Raw genomic sequence first — 18,038 nt, forward strand, 5'->3', positions numbered from 1 at the left:
TAAATAAAAACCCAAAAACATCCTTTCACAAAATTAAAAGTACAACTGTTGAACTTGAAAACTCACTGTATGGACAGAGTGAATATAGCTGAAGAAAAAAATACACGAACTGGAAGAAAGATCTAAAATAATCTTCTGGAAAGAAGCAGAGAGGTAAGAAAATTGATAATGTGAAAGAGGATTAAGAGACATGGAAGACAGACTGAGATGGTCTAATGTCCATCTAATAAAAGAACAAAAAGGAAAGAAAAGAGGAAATAGAGGAAAGATTATTTGATGAAATGATGGCTGAGAACTTTCCACAAACGATAGAATACATGAATTTACAAACATAAGAAGCATGACACATATTAATCAGAATAAATACACATATAGCAAAATGGGAAAAATAAGAATATTTTCAGAGAAACAAACAGTGAGAAAATGTATCTCTTAGTTGATCTTTATTAGTGGAACTTCCAAAAGCTATACTTCAGGAAGAAGGAAGTGACCCCAGAAGGAAAGACTGAGCTGCTAAAGAGAAAAGCGAGTCAAAAATGGGAAGGTTTCTGCCCTGGCCGGGTGGCTCAGTTGATTGGGGTGTCATCCAGTTCACTGAAAGGTTGCAGGTTTGATTCCCAGTCAGGTCACACTCCTAGGTTGTGGGTTTGACTCCTGGTTGGGGAGCAAACAGGAAGCAACAGATCGATGTGTCTCATCTCTCTCTCTCTCTCTCTCTCTCTCTCTCTCTCTCTCTCTCTAATCAATAACTATCCTTACATGATGATAAAAAAAAAATTAGAAGGTTTCTTAGCTTTGGATTTTGTTGTTAAAAGGAAATTTAGGGCTCAACACAGAATGACATTGAGTCCACCACTCCTGGACAACACAAGCAGTTTAAAGCAAGGGCAACTTACTGCATTTTTATTGCCTTTCAGCATTTCTGACTTGGGTCTGAGGTAATAAGCTGCTGGCACCGAGTTCTCATCTCGACAGTACCACTCTTCCAGTAACTTGGTCTCCAGCTTCGCCTCTATGGCAGCGTCCAAAATCATCTCAAACTCGGAGGCCTCCACTTCTCCGGGGATCCGGATGTTCCCATATTTTTCCCCTAACAGTCCCTGTGTATCAACAAGAAAGTTCAGGTTAGTGTGTCATCAAGAAAGTTCGTGTTAGTATTCATATCATGAAGTCACTCAATAAATATGACAAATAGGTTACAATGAACATTGTGCCACCAGTTTTCTTGTTTAATGGCAATGGCTATTTCCCCTGCACCCCCTCCCCAGGAATTATTTAATAAGTAAAATTAGATGAACTACATTGTAATTATAATAAATTCTTCACATACTGAGAAATGAGATTGCATATCATTTTAGACATTCAAACTGCAGAACTTTGTAGCAAATTTATTTTCCCAAAGTTTATATAATACAACAAAAGTTGTTCCATTCTTAAGATTTTTTTGGTTTGTTTATGATATAGAAAAATGACATCTGGATCCGGAAATATTGAAAACATATAAGCTCTCAAACAAAATAAGTGCTTTTCAAAAGTTAATAGGACGATTTAAAAAAGTATCGATTTCAAAGAGGAAGGGAGAAGGAGAGATAGAAACATCAATGATGAGAGAATCATTGATCGGCTGCCTCCTGCACGCTTTCTACTGGTGATTAAACTCACAATCTGGGCATGTGCCCTGACCAGGAATCCAACCATGACATCCTGGTTCCTAGGTGGATGCTCAACCACTGAGCCATGCCAGCCAGGCAGTTGTATGATTTTTAAGCCCCAGATGTACCCAGCTATAAATGAAAGAAGTATAACATCATTGCATGTGATGCTACTATCAGCCTCACTGGTAACTGAAAACAATTCAAAATATGAGCAAGATATCATTTTCTTACTATTAAATTGGCAACAGAAAACATGCTCAGTTTTATGCGAGGGTGTGGGAAAATACCCACATGGTGCTGATGGGTGTGAAAATTGATCCGACACTTCTTTGGAAGTTATTCTGGCAATATGTATTAAAAGCCTTAAAAAATATATAAAACTTTTGAGTTGGCATTTTTTTTTTCCTGGGAATTAGCCTTTAGGAAATAATGAAGAAGGTACTAAAGATTTAACAGAATATGTCTGCTGAGCCTGTTTTTTCAGTAAAGAGCTGGTATAACAACCTAAGTGTCCAGTAAAGGGGGGCATTGCCATATTTTATGATATCTTTATTCAAAGGATGTATCAATTTCATTCTAGAACTCTATGAACATAGAGTTTAGAACATAGAAGGGTGTTTATAATATACTCCGAGTGCAAAGGTAAATTACAAAACAGTAAGTATTAAATGATTCCAATGTCTCCTTTTGCAAGGAACTTGAATGGAGGAACTCTACATTGGTCTCTGTTATTTCATACGGTCAAGGAGGGCTCAGAGAGGGCTCTTTTGAGATAGGGGTGTTCTAACTCCAACTCAGTGTATCAGCCCGAAGGCCAAGGAAAGACATTTTTATTTTAATCTGCATTTGATCCAGACCAAGTGAGCATGATCCTTTAAGGGTAGCCAGCCTAGTGATTATCCTATTACCCTGGGCTAATTCTGGATAAATAGAGTCAGCATCCGCAGCCAGGGCTGACTGTCACCAGGAGTGAGGCATTAGTGCTGGGATAAAGCATCCAGCAAAGCCACATGGGCACAGTAGGGGAAAGGAAGACTGTAAACAGTAGCCACAGGAGGAATCCAAAAACCATGCAGGTGGAGCTTGGCCATGGCTGGAGGACCTGGTGGGCAGGCATAACATTAAATAGGGGACTTAGTAATGGACAGTTCTCCACCTCCAGGAAGATCATGGACTCAGCTATTGACATCCAAGGCTGGATCCTGGGCATGAAGTGGAAAGAACACAAAACTGACTAATCAAACAAGATCATGCCCCAAGGTAGGAGTGGCATTACTGCACTAGCAATTTACAGATGGTTGGTTCTTCATCTTCTCTTTGCCCTAACTAAGGCTGGTCTCAGAGGCGAGGGCAGGGTCAACTATGGATTATTTTCCAAAATATGTTTGACGGATTACCTGCACCTGGATTACCCAGAGGGCTTGTTAAAATATAGTTTACCAGATCTCTTTTTAGACCTAAAGGGCACTGTGGGTAGGGAACCTAGGAATCTGCATTTAAAAATAAGGTTATATATGAATCTAGAATTTGGGAACCCCTGCACCAGATGGGCCATATGAGGTCACATGAATAATGGTCAGCAAGCGCTGAAAGGGCAGGACAGGAACACTGCAAATTACTGCAAAAATCGAAGGCTATTTAAAAATAATTGTTTATTTGAGTTGAACAGCAGGCACTGAATGCTATAATTATTTGGTCATATAGCAGGGCCAATGTTCCTTAGAGATGACCAGAGAAGAAAAAATACCCTCATCCAGTTCAAATCACAGATATATATTGAGCGCCTACTCTGTATAAAGAAACTCCAGAAAAGTAATAATGTGCTGTGGGCCTAAAGTTACTTATTGGATTGTTCTCTCCTTTTCCTTCTCTCTATCGATTCCTCCTGTAGGTGGAATGCTCATAAATCATGAAGCAGTTACTTCTCAAGCACCTGAGACAGGATCCTGCCTCAGACTTATCTTACTATTTGAGAATTAGCAAAAAAGAGAAATGGCAAAAGATCAGATTGCTGCCATAGTGTTCAGGAAGACTTTCCTGGGTTCTGTGTGGCTATGGCTCTAAGGTAACACACGAAACATGCCTATGTTGGCCCAGCCAGGGAGAGGAGATTTAGAGAGTCAGTCCGAGTCATTTGCAAAGTCCAGCTCAGAACAGGGGTAGAGATGAAGGACCAAGTCTAAGAGGCTAGAAGTAAGAGTGGAGGCGGCAAGATGCAATCTGGGCTTGGTTTCCTAATCAGCCTATTCCTTAGCTCTGTAGCCATGGGGCGTGCGCATGGATGACCCCACAGCAGGCACAGAAACGATGAGCCAGAGGCCTCCCTCTCTGTTCACAACGGCAGTAGAACATTCACTCCCACCAGCAAAAGGGAATCAGATTTTCCACGTCCTTCTGACCTCAATGTTTAAGAAGCTCATTTTTTGCTTAAGCCAACTTTGTCAATTTGTAGAAGAAATTTGGTGGAGATTTGAGAGGCTATATTTGATTTTGCATTTAGGTGGATGTTTATTAGTTACGCCCTTGATCATTCTGCCTGTGCGACCCTGTGTGGGAGAAATGCCTAAGTCTGGAATAACATTCAACTTTTTATTGGATTGTTTAAACACTCTACCAACACATATATACATAAACACACAGGGTTTCACTGGTCTGTAGAAATCCATAATCACCTCTCCCACCCACCTGGTCAAGTGCAAAAACATATTTAAATTGGCCCATCCTTAAACTCCGAAGATAAGTCCATTGGCCCATTCTTAAACACTGAAGATAAGTAGAAAGCAATAATCCAATTGAGTGCTCACATACAATCTGGGAGTTAAGTCCAAATTTGATGAAAAGTCTAAGAAAATTTTCTAATATTTTTAAACTAGAGGCCCGATGCAGAAAATTCATGCAAGAGTAGGTCTTCCTTCCCCTGGCTGCTGGCACCAGCTTCCCTCTGGCACCTGGGATCCGGGCTTCCCTCCAGCCACCAGCAGGCACCCAGGACCTGGGCTTCCCTCACAGCCCCGGCTTCGTCCAGAAGGCCATTTGGAAGGATATCTGGTCTAATTAGCATACTATGCTTCTATGCTGTAGTTTCTGCATGTAAAATTCTAGCCTAAGGAATACTTCCAGATACTGTGGAACCAGATAGAGTTGGCAGTTGTTCAACAATGTACTAAATGCCACTGGATTCTTGCCTTTAAAATGGTTAATTTTGTGTTATATGAACTTCATCTTAAAAAAAAAAGAAGTGTTTTATGAACTATTGAGTTCATTATAACTGGGGACTTAAATGTAAAAGGACACTCTGCTTTTTGTGTCTATCTTTCTTCTTTCTAGGCTGATATAACATATCTAACTACTGCTTTCAAACACTTAGAGGGAACATTTCCTAAGCCTTCAATTGATTTGTCTTTTCCACTGGGTAGACAGTGATTCTCCCGCCCCCACTCTGGTCTTTATGTGCAGTTCGTTCCCCCTGAGCTTGCCATTTAAGAGTCTTTGGGGTCTGAGGGTGATGGTGCACAGTTTTCATTGTAGCAAACAGAACAGAGGTGTTGAAGTGTTCTCCATTGACCTCGTGACCTCAGTATGTCCTTGCCTTTGCTCTGTGGTGAGATGTCAGGAAAGAGGTGAGGGTGGAGTCTTTTGGGGGGTTAGGGATGCCATTCTTTGCAGAGAGGTGGGCAAGTGCACCCTGGGCTGCTGTTTATGAGCCATTACTCACGGGGGCGGCTGGAAGGGAAAGGAGAAGTCCCCACCCCCACTGGTGCCATAACAAGTTGAATAGCATGCTCTTTAGTAAATGCCTTATTACTCCTTACCCAGTCACCACGTAAGGCAGGTGGGACCATTCCTCCCCTTCCATTAGCTTCCCCTTTATTATTAAAATAAAACCCATTTATTTGTAAACTATTTCCCTCATCTATAATCTCATCTAATGTTCATCATCCTGTGAAGTAGGGCGAGTTGCAGGAGTGGATGTCCAGGCTCACAGGCATCAACTGGCTTGCCCAAGACAAGCTCTCTAAGAAGACACGGCACTTGAATATAGGCTGTTCAATACGATAACCTCTTTCTCTCTACTTGTTCAAGTCACGTGCCACGCTCCCTTCTGACAGGAACTTCAGATGACTTATTTGCTTGTGCTGGCTCTTCCAGCTGGTGCCCTGGCAGGGCTCCCATGCATGACCTTGCAGCCAGCACTGCACACCTGTGGGGACACCAACAGGCACACTGCTCACAAAGACGACAGCATATCCAGTGCGGTGGCTGTGGGTGGTGGCATTCTAGTCATCTGACTATGGCTAGGTGGAGGGCAAAGATGGTTGTGATGTATTCCTGGGGCTCAGAACCAGTCTGCACAGGCAGAGCTCCACTGTGGAGTAATGCCAAACAACCAGACCAAAGGGTCGGCTGCACCTGCCGCCCACACTTAATGTTCTTAATGTTTTCCAAAGTCACAAATCACCTTCACAACCAACTCTTCAATTTTTAAATACAAACACAATAGAAGGTCATTTAGAAGTGGACTGCAACTCAGTTACTCAAAATTTATTCCAGTGTTGCAAGATGCAAGAGTAAATGGAGGAAAGGGGACGTAGTGATTAAATGTATGTGTCAACCTGATGGGCCCACAGAATGCTCAGATATTTGGCTAAGCACGGTCTGGGTAAGTCTGGAAGGTGTTTCTGGATGAGATTAGCAGCCAGAACCAGCAGCCTGAGTAAAGCAGACTGCCTTCTCCAAGGCGAGCTGTCATGCAATCCGTCGAGGGCCCAAATGGAACAAAGCGTGGAGGAAGGGAGCATTCCCTCTCACTGCCTGGTTCTCTGCATGAGCTGGGACACTGTCTTCTGCACTCAGATGGGGACATCCACCATCGGCACTGCGGGGTCTCCGGCCTTTGGACTCAGGCTAGGGCTACACTACTCACTTTCCTGGGTTTCCAGATGCAGAGGGAAGATCATGGGACTTCTCAGCCTCCATAATCAGATGAGCCAATATTTTTAAAAATATATTTTTATTGATTTCAGAGATCCCCTATGAGAGATCGAGCCTGCAACCCAGGCATGCACCCTTTACCAAAATCAAACGCAGGACCTTTAATCTTCAGGCTGATCCTCTGTTCACTGAGCCAAATCAGCTAGGATGAGCCAATTCTTTATATAATAAAAATTTATATGTACATATTCTTTGCGTGTATATATACTATATATATATTTATATAATATATCCTTTATATAGAATATATATCCTTTCTATATAAACATGTTTTATATATACACATATATAATCTCAACCATATATGTGTATATATTATATATGATCTTAATCATACATGTATATGTACATATATATGAGTATATATATGTATATATGTATATCTTATAGGTTCTATTTCTCTGAAGAATTGTGGCCATTACAGGGGTGATATGGAAATAAATTTGGAAATAACGACAAGTGACTAAAACATTATCTGTTAGAACTAGATAATGTCCACAAAACGGATAATCTGAATAAGATATTTAAGAAAGGTCATGTCTTCGGCACCAACAGACTTAAGGATAATATCTTTAGAAAACTGTTAATCTCTAAATCATTAAAGATACACTCTTGCATGCAGGGTTGCCCAGAATGGATGTTGGCAGACATGTTTAGCATCTAAAGTTTAGTATTTTCATTTCAGTGCATTCAGTCATCCAGCTATCCATGGTGGAGTTTACAGTATATAACAATTAGATATTTATTGGCATTTGTCTATGGGCAAAAAATACCCATTTCCCACAATTTGTTCATAGTGAGCCTTTGTTTCACATACTGCAAAAATGAGATTCTAAAATAGCATACGTAGACAAAGATACATTCATGCACACAATTACTCAACTAATAAAGAAAGCCTACTTTAGGTTGGGAAAAAGCAAGATATTAGGAGTAATGTGGCAAATGGCTTCACCTCTGAATCTCAGCTCTCACAATGTAAAAAGAGATACTGCTTTAGCCCTGTATATTCAGCTGACCACATATCTACTCTGACTTATTGTGAGAATTAAATAGTTACTGTAGGTCAGTGGTCGGCAAACTCATTAGTCAACAGAGCCTAATATCAACAGTACAATGATTGAAATTTCTTTTGAGAGCCAAGTTTTTTAAACTTATTCTAACACCACTTCTTCAAAATAGACTTGCCCAGGCTGCGGTATTTTGTGGAAGAGCCACACTCAAGGGGCCAAAGAACCACATGTGGCTCAAGAGCCACAGTTTGCTGACTACGGCTCTAGGTGAAAGCGCTCTGGGAAATATAAGACACATAACTAGATATAAGGCACCAGCCCTTCACTGAAACATAATTTATAGAGAAACAGACACATTCAGTATATTCAACCATGCACACACATAACAGAAATAAAAGCTGAGAAATACTGCTGGATAGATGGGAAAGGGGATGGAATACTTCTTGATTGAAAAATGAGAAACAGAAGAGAGAAAGGAGGTAAAAGATGTAGAAATAGGTGCTTGCAAGTGGTAAGAAGGTGATAAAATGTGTGGAAAAAAGGCTTACAAGAATTGTGTTTGGCTAACTTTTGGCTAGGTGCAACCACAGCCACAGATGTACGGAGTTAACCTTAGCAGAGAACACAGGCTACTTTAGGGCAGCTGATGGCCCACACGGGAAACAAGTCTTCAAAAATGAAGGCATTTGTATTAACAGTGTGTTAATAACCATGTTTGTGAAAATCAAGTTAAACTCAACTCTTCTAAAAAAGAAGAGCAGCATTGGTATGGACTGAATAGTCCCAGAATTTGTATGTTGAATCCTAAGTCCTCCATGGGACTGCACTGGAGACAGATCCTTAAAGGGGGCAATTAAGGCTAAATGAGGTTATAAGGGTGGAGCCTTGGCTGCCTAGAGCAGGTGCTCTTTTAAGAAAAAACACGAGAAACACAAGGCCTCTCTTTGCCAAGTGAAGACATAGTGAGAAGGCAGCTACTTTCAAGCCAGGAACCGAGTCCTGACTGGCACCTGACCACGCGGGTACCCTGGTCTCAGACTTCCACACCCCAGAACTGTGAGTAGATACATTCCTATTGTTTAAGTCACACATTATATAATATGTTGTTGTGGCAGCTGGAACTGACTAATACAAGCACAAAGAGAACAAAATGAAGTAGGTTTTGTCAATTGCTGTCTTTGGAAATTCATCATAAAATGCGTTATGGGGGGTAAAATCATAGATGGCAAGATTTACCAATTTTGTTTATACAGCAGAATAACTTAAATTCATGCTTCAATCTAGTTTGAGAGTCTCCACTTTCTCACAATCAAATTATAATGCTACCTTTTCTTAAAGCAGATGTTCATGGTTATGAAACTCACTGCTGAACTTAAACTTCTATCAATAACAATTCTGCTTTTTTCACTGCTTGTTAGATGCTTGTATCTATAAGGAAGTTTCATTAGCTTCAAAATACTGAGCGCAAATATTCTGCTTAAGAAAGATCAGAACTAAGGAAGCTACCATAGGGTGAAAGGCCTGGGTAACAGACCACAGGGAATGGAACCATCCGAGGTTTGCAGGTAATCTGCAACAGTTTCAAAGCACAGAGTACAACCCCACCAGTTACCTGACAAAACTGGGAAATGTGTCAGGATTATTGGAATTCTAAAATGCTAGAGAAAAATGATTTACTCAGAAAGTGAATACAAAAGAGCGGTGTGTGTGTATGGTGTGTGTGTGTGTGTGTGTGTGTGTGGTGTGTGTGTGTGTGACAGGGAAGGAGTGGGGAGAGAGTTCTGGACATGTTAGAAGTGAGATGTCTACTTTCCACATGGTGGTCTCCACAAAGCCTTTAGAAATAGAGAACTGTATGCCAAAAGAGCCATCTCGCTGGAATAGCAGTGCCGGAAGCCACCATGCATTCACTCAGCAACTATTTACTGAGCACCTACCTTGTAGGCTGACCAACCATTTTGGTTTGCCCAGGGCTGTCCCAGTTTGAGCACTGGAAGTCCCCGAAACCCTTCATTCCCAGGCAACCCAGGGCAGGGTGACTCTAACAAGACAGTCAGGGTCTTTGTTCCTTTTGAGCTTCCATTCTAGGGGGGCCTTCAGATAGGGGCATCACTCGCTTTATTGCGCTTCATAGGTGTTGCGTTTTTTACAGACTGAAGGCAAGACCCTCTACCAGCAAAACTATTTACGATTCACTTTATTACCATCCTTGCTTTACTGTGGTGTTCTGGAACTGGCAATATCTCCAGGGTATGCCTGACTCTGTATGGGTTAGATAGCTTAAGGGAGAATCACAGAGTAGAAAGAGAGAGGGCTGAGGGCACTAACCTTTATGTGGGCACAGAAGCAGGAGGAGGGAGAGTGGATGGTGTCATAGGAGTCCAGAATTAGAGAATGATAATATTGAAAAGATTTATAAAGAACTCATATAAAGCAGGGGAAAATGGACAAAGGACAGGAATAGGTAACACAGAGAAGTAGAAAAACAAATGCCAGTGAGCATGAAAAATACTAATATTCAACTCTATTAACAATCATAGAACTGCAAATGAAAACGCAAGTGATAAGATTCCTTTGCTTATCAAACTCATAGAAGAAAATAATAATGCCTAATGTGCTTAGGTAGCAAGGAAATGGGCATCCTCAGACACAGAGCACCAATAAAAATGGGTGTAACCTTGCTGAGAATGTAATTTGGCAGGAGGTATAAAATTCCACTTGAAATCCACCCTACTTTTTGCCTGAAGATTTTTATACACAGATGCTTGGCAATTTCTAGCTTAAAACCTTGCCTTATTCTATAAGAGATTTTTACTGGTGTGAATATAAATAAGAAAGCTGAGTAAAATGGTCTGACATAGTTACTAACTCACATAATGTGTGGGAACGAATTCTGTTCAAATTTCTATTTTTTCTAATTCTGAGAAACTAAAAAAATAGAGGACATACCAATCATAAAACCATCAACAGTGATCTAAATCCCAGCCTGACAACTCAACATTTGGTCATACTTTCAAAGTGATTTTTAAAAACAATTAGTAGATTATTTTTTAGAACAATTTCAGGCTTACAGAAAAATTGAGCAGATAGAATCAGAAGTTCCCATTAGTACCATCAGTTTTCTCTATTTTTTTTTTTTTTTTTTTAACATCTTACCTTGGTTTGGACCATTTATTACAATTCCTGAGCCCTTACGGTACATCTTTAGGAGCCACAGCCTGTAGTTGATTCAGTTTGCCAGTTTGTCCTTAATGTCCTTTGGTTCTAGGACGCCATCCAGGACCTCATATTACAATTAGTTGTCATTTCTCCTTAGGCACCTCTTAGCTCTGACAGTTTCTCAGGTTTTCTTTGTTTTTGATGACGTTGACCATTTTGAGGAGTAGTGGTCTTGCCTTTTGTAGGAAATCCCCTATTGGAATTGGCCTGGTATTTTTGTCATTATCGGACTGGAGCTAATGGGTTTGGAGAGGGAGATCATAGAGATAAAGTGCATTTTTATCATGTCAAGGTACTTACTGTCAACATAACCTAGTGTTGATATTGACCTTGATCACCCGGCTGGGGCAATGTTGGCTGTGTTTCTCCACTGTAGAGTGACTGCCCCTCCTCCTTCCCATTTCCATACTGTGCTCATTAGAAGGAAGTTGCTTTGTGCAGCCCACACTTAAGGGATTCCCCTCCTTCCCGGTGAAGAATCTACATAATTTGGAATTATTTTGCACAAGAGATTTGTCTCTTCTTCCCTCATTTGTTAATTTTTTTTCAATCATTTAGACTGGAAGCAACTCATGAATATTTATATTTGGGGTTATGATCTAATGCTAGTTTATTTTGTTGCTCAAATTATTTCAACTTTGGTCACTGGAAGCTCTTGTATTTGGCTCCTAGGTTTCTTTGACACACCACATGATTGTGGCATTTTTTTTTTTTTAAAGAACTATTTACTGTCTGCCACTACAAGATGCTCAGGTTCTGCTTGTGTGTTTGCTGCTCCAACTCCAGAATCATTTCTCCAAGGAGCCTTGTTCCTTTCACTGGAGAATGGTATTTGAGACCAGGGTGTGGGTGCTAGATGTGCTTGTTGATACTCCAGTGTCATTTCTTTTCGGCCTTCTTGGCTGATGGAGCAAAGAATTATATGTGTGAATACTAACCTATGTATATACACATCTCTGTAAGTATTCCTATAAGTAACCATCTGTGCTCATTATTATTCTTATACACGTAATCTCTACTAAGTTAAACACGAGTTCTCTATAAACTCCGAGTGTCTCCAATTCTAATCCATTACCCTGTGGATCATTCTAGCCTCCCTCCTCCAGCTGATCAGTACATTTCAACTCCAGCTCTGAGAAACCTGGACTCCACCATCTGTCATTCATTTCCTTGATTGTTCCATTCCAGTACAGCGGTATCAGGAATGTCAGTCTCCACCCAATGGAAATAGATTTTATTGACAAGAGTACTGTTCTTAAGCACAGGTCTTTTTTGCCTTTCGTCTTACAGATTCCATTTGTTTTCAACTTACAGTTTTTATTTTTTGGTTAATCCTCACTCAAGGATGTTTTTCCATTGATTTTTTTAGAGAGAGTGGAAGGGAGAGGGAGAAATAGAGAGAAAGAAACATCGATGTGAGAGAGACATGTAGATTGGTTGCCAACCGAGGACCCTTCAGTTCAAGGGCCAATGTTCTAACCAATGGCTAGGACTCAACTTACAGGTTTCAAATGAAAGGAATATAACACAGCAGATTATGCTGAATTCCCCTTTGACCTGAAAATTCAGGCTGCTTCCTTCCCCAAATGCACATGTTATAAATCTGTTATATACCTTTCAGCTTATTTTTATATTTTATATATACTTATATACATATATGGGTATTTTATTTTAAAATTTACACAAATTATATATGGGACACATTCCACACTTTTTCTCATTCTTATAATTTTGTGATGACTCCACTGATAAATTTAGATATAGTTTATTCCTTTGCATAGCTATACTATTTCACATTTTCTTCACCATTTAGATTCTTCCAATTTATTTTATTGCTTTTATAAATAATATCCTACAAAATATCCCATCACTAAGCTAGCAAATATTGAGGGCATCATGTCAGTGGAAATGGCATCGATTTATATTGAATATATAAAAAGTCCCACACTCGGATCTGATTTCTAACTCAATACTCCATAAACCATGCATTCCCTCTGTAGTGCCTGCAGAGCTGGTTCTTGCAGCCCCCGTCCAGCTGGCCGGGTCCTTGTCCAGGCTTGAGTAACCACACAAGGCCTGGCCCACAGCAGGCTCCCACTTGGCATCCTGCTGCCTGCGCGGGGTCAGCTGGGGTCAGCCTGGCGCAAGGGTCTTTCAGGACTGCCTGTGCGCATGCGCGGGTCCTGCAGTGGCCTTTCAGCGCTGCTTGGAAAGCCTTACACAAAAAGCTGAATTGCCCATGCAATGCCCGTCCACAATTCCAAGAAAAGCTTCTTCTTTTGAAAGGGGGACGGAGCAGACAGGCCTGGCATGTGCCCTGTGGGCCTGAGAACTGGACAGAAGGGAAGCGGGCTCACTAAGGGTTACTGTTTCAATGAGGACAGCAGCATTACACATGGGGACCCACTAATGAGGCCTGGGCTCCTGGAGGCCCCCTTCAGCCTCTGCCTAATCTGTCAGTGCAATTCCACTTATGAGTCCTTCCGGTATCTTGCCTAATATTCTGTCTCTTTAGATGGCAGTGAGTTGACCCAGTATTTTAAAAATGCATTTTATGCCCTAACCGGTTTGGCTCAGTGGATAGAGCTTCCGCCTGCGGACTCAAGGGTCCCGGGTTTGATTCTGGTCAAGGGCATGCACCTTGGTTGCGGGCACATCCCCAGTAGGGGGTGTGCAGGAGGCAGTGATGGATGTTTCTCTCTCATCAATGTTTCTAACTCTCTCTCTCTCTCTCTCTCTCTCTCTCTCTCTCTCTCTCTCTCCCTTCCTCTCTGTAAAAAATCAATAAGATATATTTTAAAAAATGCATTGAAGTGGTTTTAATTATGTTCTTTATATATTTTGGAAATTAACCCCTTATGGGATGTGTCATTGGTGACTATGCTTTCCCCTTCAGTAGTTTTTCTTTTCATCTTGATAGTTCCTTTTGCTGTGCAGAAGCTTTTCGCTTGAAGTCGTCCCATATAAATGGTTTTAATGGAAAGGGATGTACATTTGAATATCACTCCCCTTTTCCTGATGGAAAATATTGAGAACGTGGCAGTTTGTCATCCATGTTTCCTAGCACTAGCAGATGGTGTTAAAGCAGGATCAGAGTCATTGTCTCGGAATAGGATCTCTCTGGCTTTGTACCTTCCTTCTGTGGAGTTCAGAGTCCCATGGGTTCCTCCAGAAGAGTTCTGGGGGGCGGGAGGGGGATTCCAGGCATGCTCCGGGGTCTGGCTGCTGCTCTGCCATTTCGCCTTTGTCAAGCCTTCCTTGTCTACAGCACTGAGCCCAGAAGCAGCGGCCAAAGGCAGATGCCGGGTTGTTGGGGCCTCAAAAGTGCAGTTGCTGCCACCAGCACCCACTGTAGACAATGATGTGAGCTGATGCCTGAAGACATTTATGCCAAGGTTACTGGCGACTGATGTCAAAGCCAGGTGTTTACACAGCAGGTTGTCCCTCTCTGTTACCACTTTGCAGCCCCCCCCCCCACCTCCCCCCGCCTCCCAGGTACTGGTGCTGCCTTCTCCGCTCCCTGCAGAAGCCCCGGCTGCTGCTCTACGGAGGCCCCATGGTCTTCACTGTCCACCTCTCCCTTTGCTTGGAGCCATTCCCACCCCCCAATCATAGGACACAGGCTGTCCTCAGATGCACCCCTCTCTTCCACGCTGGCTTATTCCCTCGGGACCCAACTCATGTCTCGGCTTGCTTTTCCTGGAGGTCAGAAACTTCTGTGGGCTTTCCCCGGGACCACCTTTTGGAGGGTCCTCTACCGGGCCTCTCAGCTGCTAACTTGTTTGAATTCTGGGCTCACAGGCACTTGGGTGCTTGTTCCTATTATAAAGTAACAACTCGTTTATCCAGCACTGTTTGCTCTTCACGGGAAGGGGAGGAATATGGTTTTCAGTGTGTGGGCCCTGGGCCAGTAGCTTCCGCATGTCCTGGGAACATGTGAGAAATGCACATTCTCTTCTCTGACCCACCCAGTCCTGCTGGAGCAGAAACTCCGGGAGAGTGGCCCTGGAGGCTCCGGCCTGGAGACATGGCTATTGACTACCTACTGCGCATATCTGGCTGACTGCCACCTCCTGTTGCCTCTATATGTCCTATAGACTGGCGATTAGATTTACATAGTCTTGTCATATTCAGGTTTAGGTGTGTGTGTGTGTGTGTGTGTGTGTGTGTGTGTGTTTTGCAAGAATAGTTCACAGATGCCAAAACCGGTTTGACTCAGTGGATAGAGCGTCAGCCTGTGGACTGAAGGGTCCTGGGTTCGATTCTGGTCAAGGGCATGTATCTTGGTTTCGGGCACATCCCAGAGGAGGGTGTGCAAGAGGCAGCTGATCGATGTTTCTCTCTCATCGATGATTCTAACTTTCTATCCCTCTCTCTGTAAAAAATCAATAAAATATATTAAAAAAAGAATAGTTCACAGATGATGCTGTGTTTTCCTGCTCCATCAGTCATGATGCTGTGTGATCTGTGGGCCTCGATGTGAATAATGCTGAGATGGACCAGGGCCATGGTGGCATCTGCCCGATGCCCGCTTTACTGAATGGTCTCACCGACCACTGATGGCTGTTGTCTAGGCCTATTATTCTCTTTGTTTCTGTGGCTGCTTATTTGGGACCATGATAATTTCCATGGCACACTCACAGTGTTAAAAGCAGCATGGATTAATGTGACTGTTAATAGATTTAGAGAAATTAGAAAGTAGATTTAGAGAATTTTTGGATAACTCTTAACCATAATTACAAAGCCCTGATTTGCATGATGTGCATTTGCTTAGAAACCACTCATTTAATTAGTAAAGAAATTACAATTTAACAGCTTGAGTCTGGGTTCTAGTTTTGAATCAATTATTGTCCACCAGCATGCCTGTGTGCAGGCAAAGAGGCTGCTCCTCCAAGACTGTTCATTAGTCTGCGTTTAAATGCCTCGTTCCCCTGGACTCTGCATTGACAGCATCACGGATTCCTGCCTGCCTGATAAAAGCTCTTAAATATTCCGAGATGTAGGTAGGAATGTAGGTAGGAATGCACAAAGTACTCTGCTGTGGACATCTTTAGGGTCGTGGGGTACTCTGACATACAATGTGTCCCTCAGACCTGACTCATTAATCTAGGAGATCGGTGTTTCTCAAACTTTTTGGCAGCATCCTACAATATGAAACCGATTTTATATTGTGGTCTCATTCAGACATACACCACACACACACACACACACACACACACACACACACACACACAACGCATACCCCCCAGGCTACCTCCCCTCCCACTCACACACACCCCACTGCACACACTCCACTCCACACACTCTACGCACGCACACACACACACACACACACACAACGCATACCCCCCACGCTACCTCCCCTCCCACCCACACACACCCCACTGCACACACTCCACTCCACACATTCCACACACACACATACACACACACACCCCCATACACACACACGCTTACTCCCCACGCTACCTCCCCTCCCACCCACACACACCCCACTGCACACACTCCACACACATGCCACATAGTCTTGTTAGAAATAAAAACTCTCAGTCTTAATGGTATTTAAGGAATGGGTGGCTTAAATAGGACTGCCCCAGGAATGTGGACCTAATTTCCACAGGCCTCTGATTACTATGACTAGATCAGCTGAGATGTAAGATGTTCCTGAAAAGAATCTATAGTAATAAAAGTGTAATATGCTAATTAGACTGGAAATCCTTCTGGATGTCCAGATGAAGCAGTGGAAATAGGGGTGGCAGAGGCCCCAGGCCACCACACAGAGGCTCCCCAGCCATGGTGGTGGCAGGGGCCTAGCACCTTGCACAAATTTTGTGCATCGGACCTCTAGTTAACCATAATTTATAATGAAATATTACTAAGGTTACTGACTTTCTTACTAATTTTTATTCCGTTATATATTTCTGAATGGGACTAAAAGGGGCAGAGCACCACAAATTACTCATGACCTGAAGCCTATCTCTTATGCCATGGACATGACAAATACCTTGGCATGCCCGTAGGAGAGTTGCACAGTGTGAACCCATTCTTGAACTGAACAAATGAGGAGAGAGTGCATTTTAGCTTTGTACTAGATAGGATATGAACTGTGAGGTGGGTCTGAAGTTGCCTCAGCTATAGAGAAGTCATCTCCATTGGGGAAAATGGACCCGACTTCTAGGACTTTGTTTCTCCCTGGAATAGGCCCACTGAAAGTTGGATAGCTTACTTGGGGCCCCAGATTTGCTATGTGACTGATTGTAGTCTCAGCTCAGATGTCACCTCCTTAGCTACACCGTCTCTGTCCACTTGAACCACATTAGCCATTCAGGTACCTATCACAACACTTTGCCTTATTGATTCTTATTGTGCCTTACGTGTTTCTGATTTGTGTTATTGTGCTAAAATTACCTTTTAAAAACTCATGTATTTTCTTGTTCATTATCTGTTTTCTCCTTTACTATAAACTTCAAGAACACAGTTCCTTATGTGTCTTCCCACCATTATATTCTCGTGCTTAGAATTGTGCCTGGCACATAATAAAAGGTTTAGTAAACACATATTAACGGATGATTACCTAGCAGCTCATGGGAGTGGTGTGCTGTGGGCTCAGAAATCTTCCTAGAGTCTTTTCTTTCAGTAGATTTTGCTCTTGGTCATTTCATGGAAATATCAGGAAGCAGTGAACAGCCTAATCCCCTCCTTCAAAGGTTCACGACTTGTATTGAGACCCCTTTCCCGTCAAGAAATCCTCAGCATTCAAAGTATCGCTGCCTATGCTATGTTTTTCAAACTTAACCACGAGAATGTTTTGTGTAACAAGATAATGGTGATAGTTAAAATGATAAAATTCTAGAATTGGTAGAACCTTAGGAGAAATGTAGTGCCATCCCCTCTTTTATAGATGAAGAAATGGAGTCTTCCCCAAAGATTAAATGACATGCCTGAACCCCTGGGGCTGATTTAGTGAAGAAGAGCCAGGACTGGAACTTAGAATTTCTAACTCTAGCCTTCTTTTTCTGCTTCACACAAGCTTCCAAATGGTGAGGAAAGAGTGAAGAGAGGGAACATATGAGATGGAGTCATTTTAACCAAGCTGCTAAGATGAACATTATGAAGGTTGAGGTCTGAGGAGAGACTCCATTCTTGTTCTAATCAGCCTGGG

At 42.2% G+C, this 18,038-nt stretch overlaps 1 protein-coding gene across 2 annotated transcripts in view; it reads right to left on the reverse strand.

The window, feature by feature from the left end:
* The window catches only part of NWD2 (NACHT and WD repeat domain containing 2), a 134,154-nt gene that overhangs the window by 16,285 nt on the left and 99,831 nt on the right, over positions 1–18,038 (reverse strand). For both annotated transcript variants that reach the window (XM_084900295.1, XM_084900296.1), the window contains one exon: positions 897–1,100. In XM_084900295.1, the coding sequence (XP_084756421.1) occupies positions 897–1,100 (204 nt within the window). The remainder of the gene's footprint in view (positions 1–896; positions 1,101–18,038) is intronic.

The sequence above is a fragment of the Pipistrellus hanaki genome (assembly GCF_964339955.1).
Source record: "Pipistrellus hanaki genome assembly, chromosome: 1".
Lineage (NCBI taxonomy): Eukaryota > Metazoa > Chordata > Mammalia > Chiroptera > Vespertilionidae > Pipistrellus > Pipistrellus hanaki.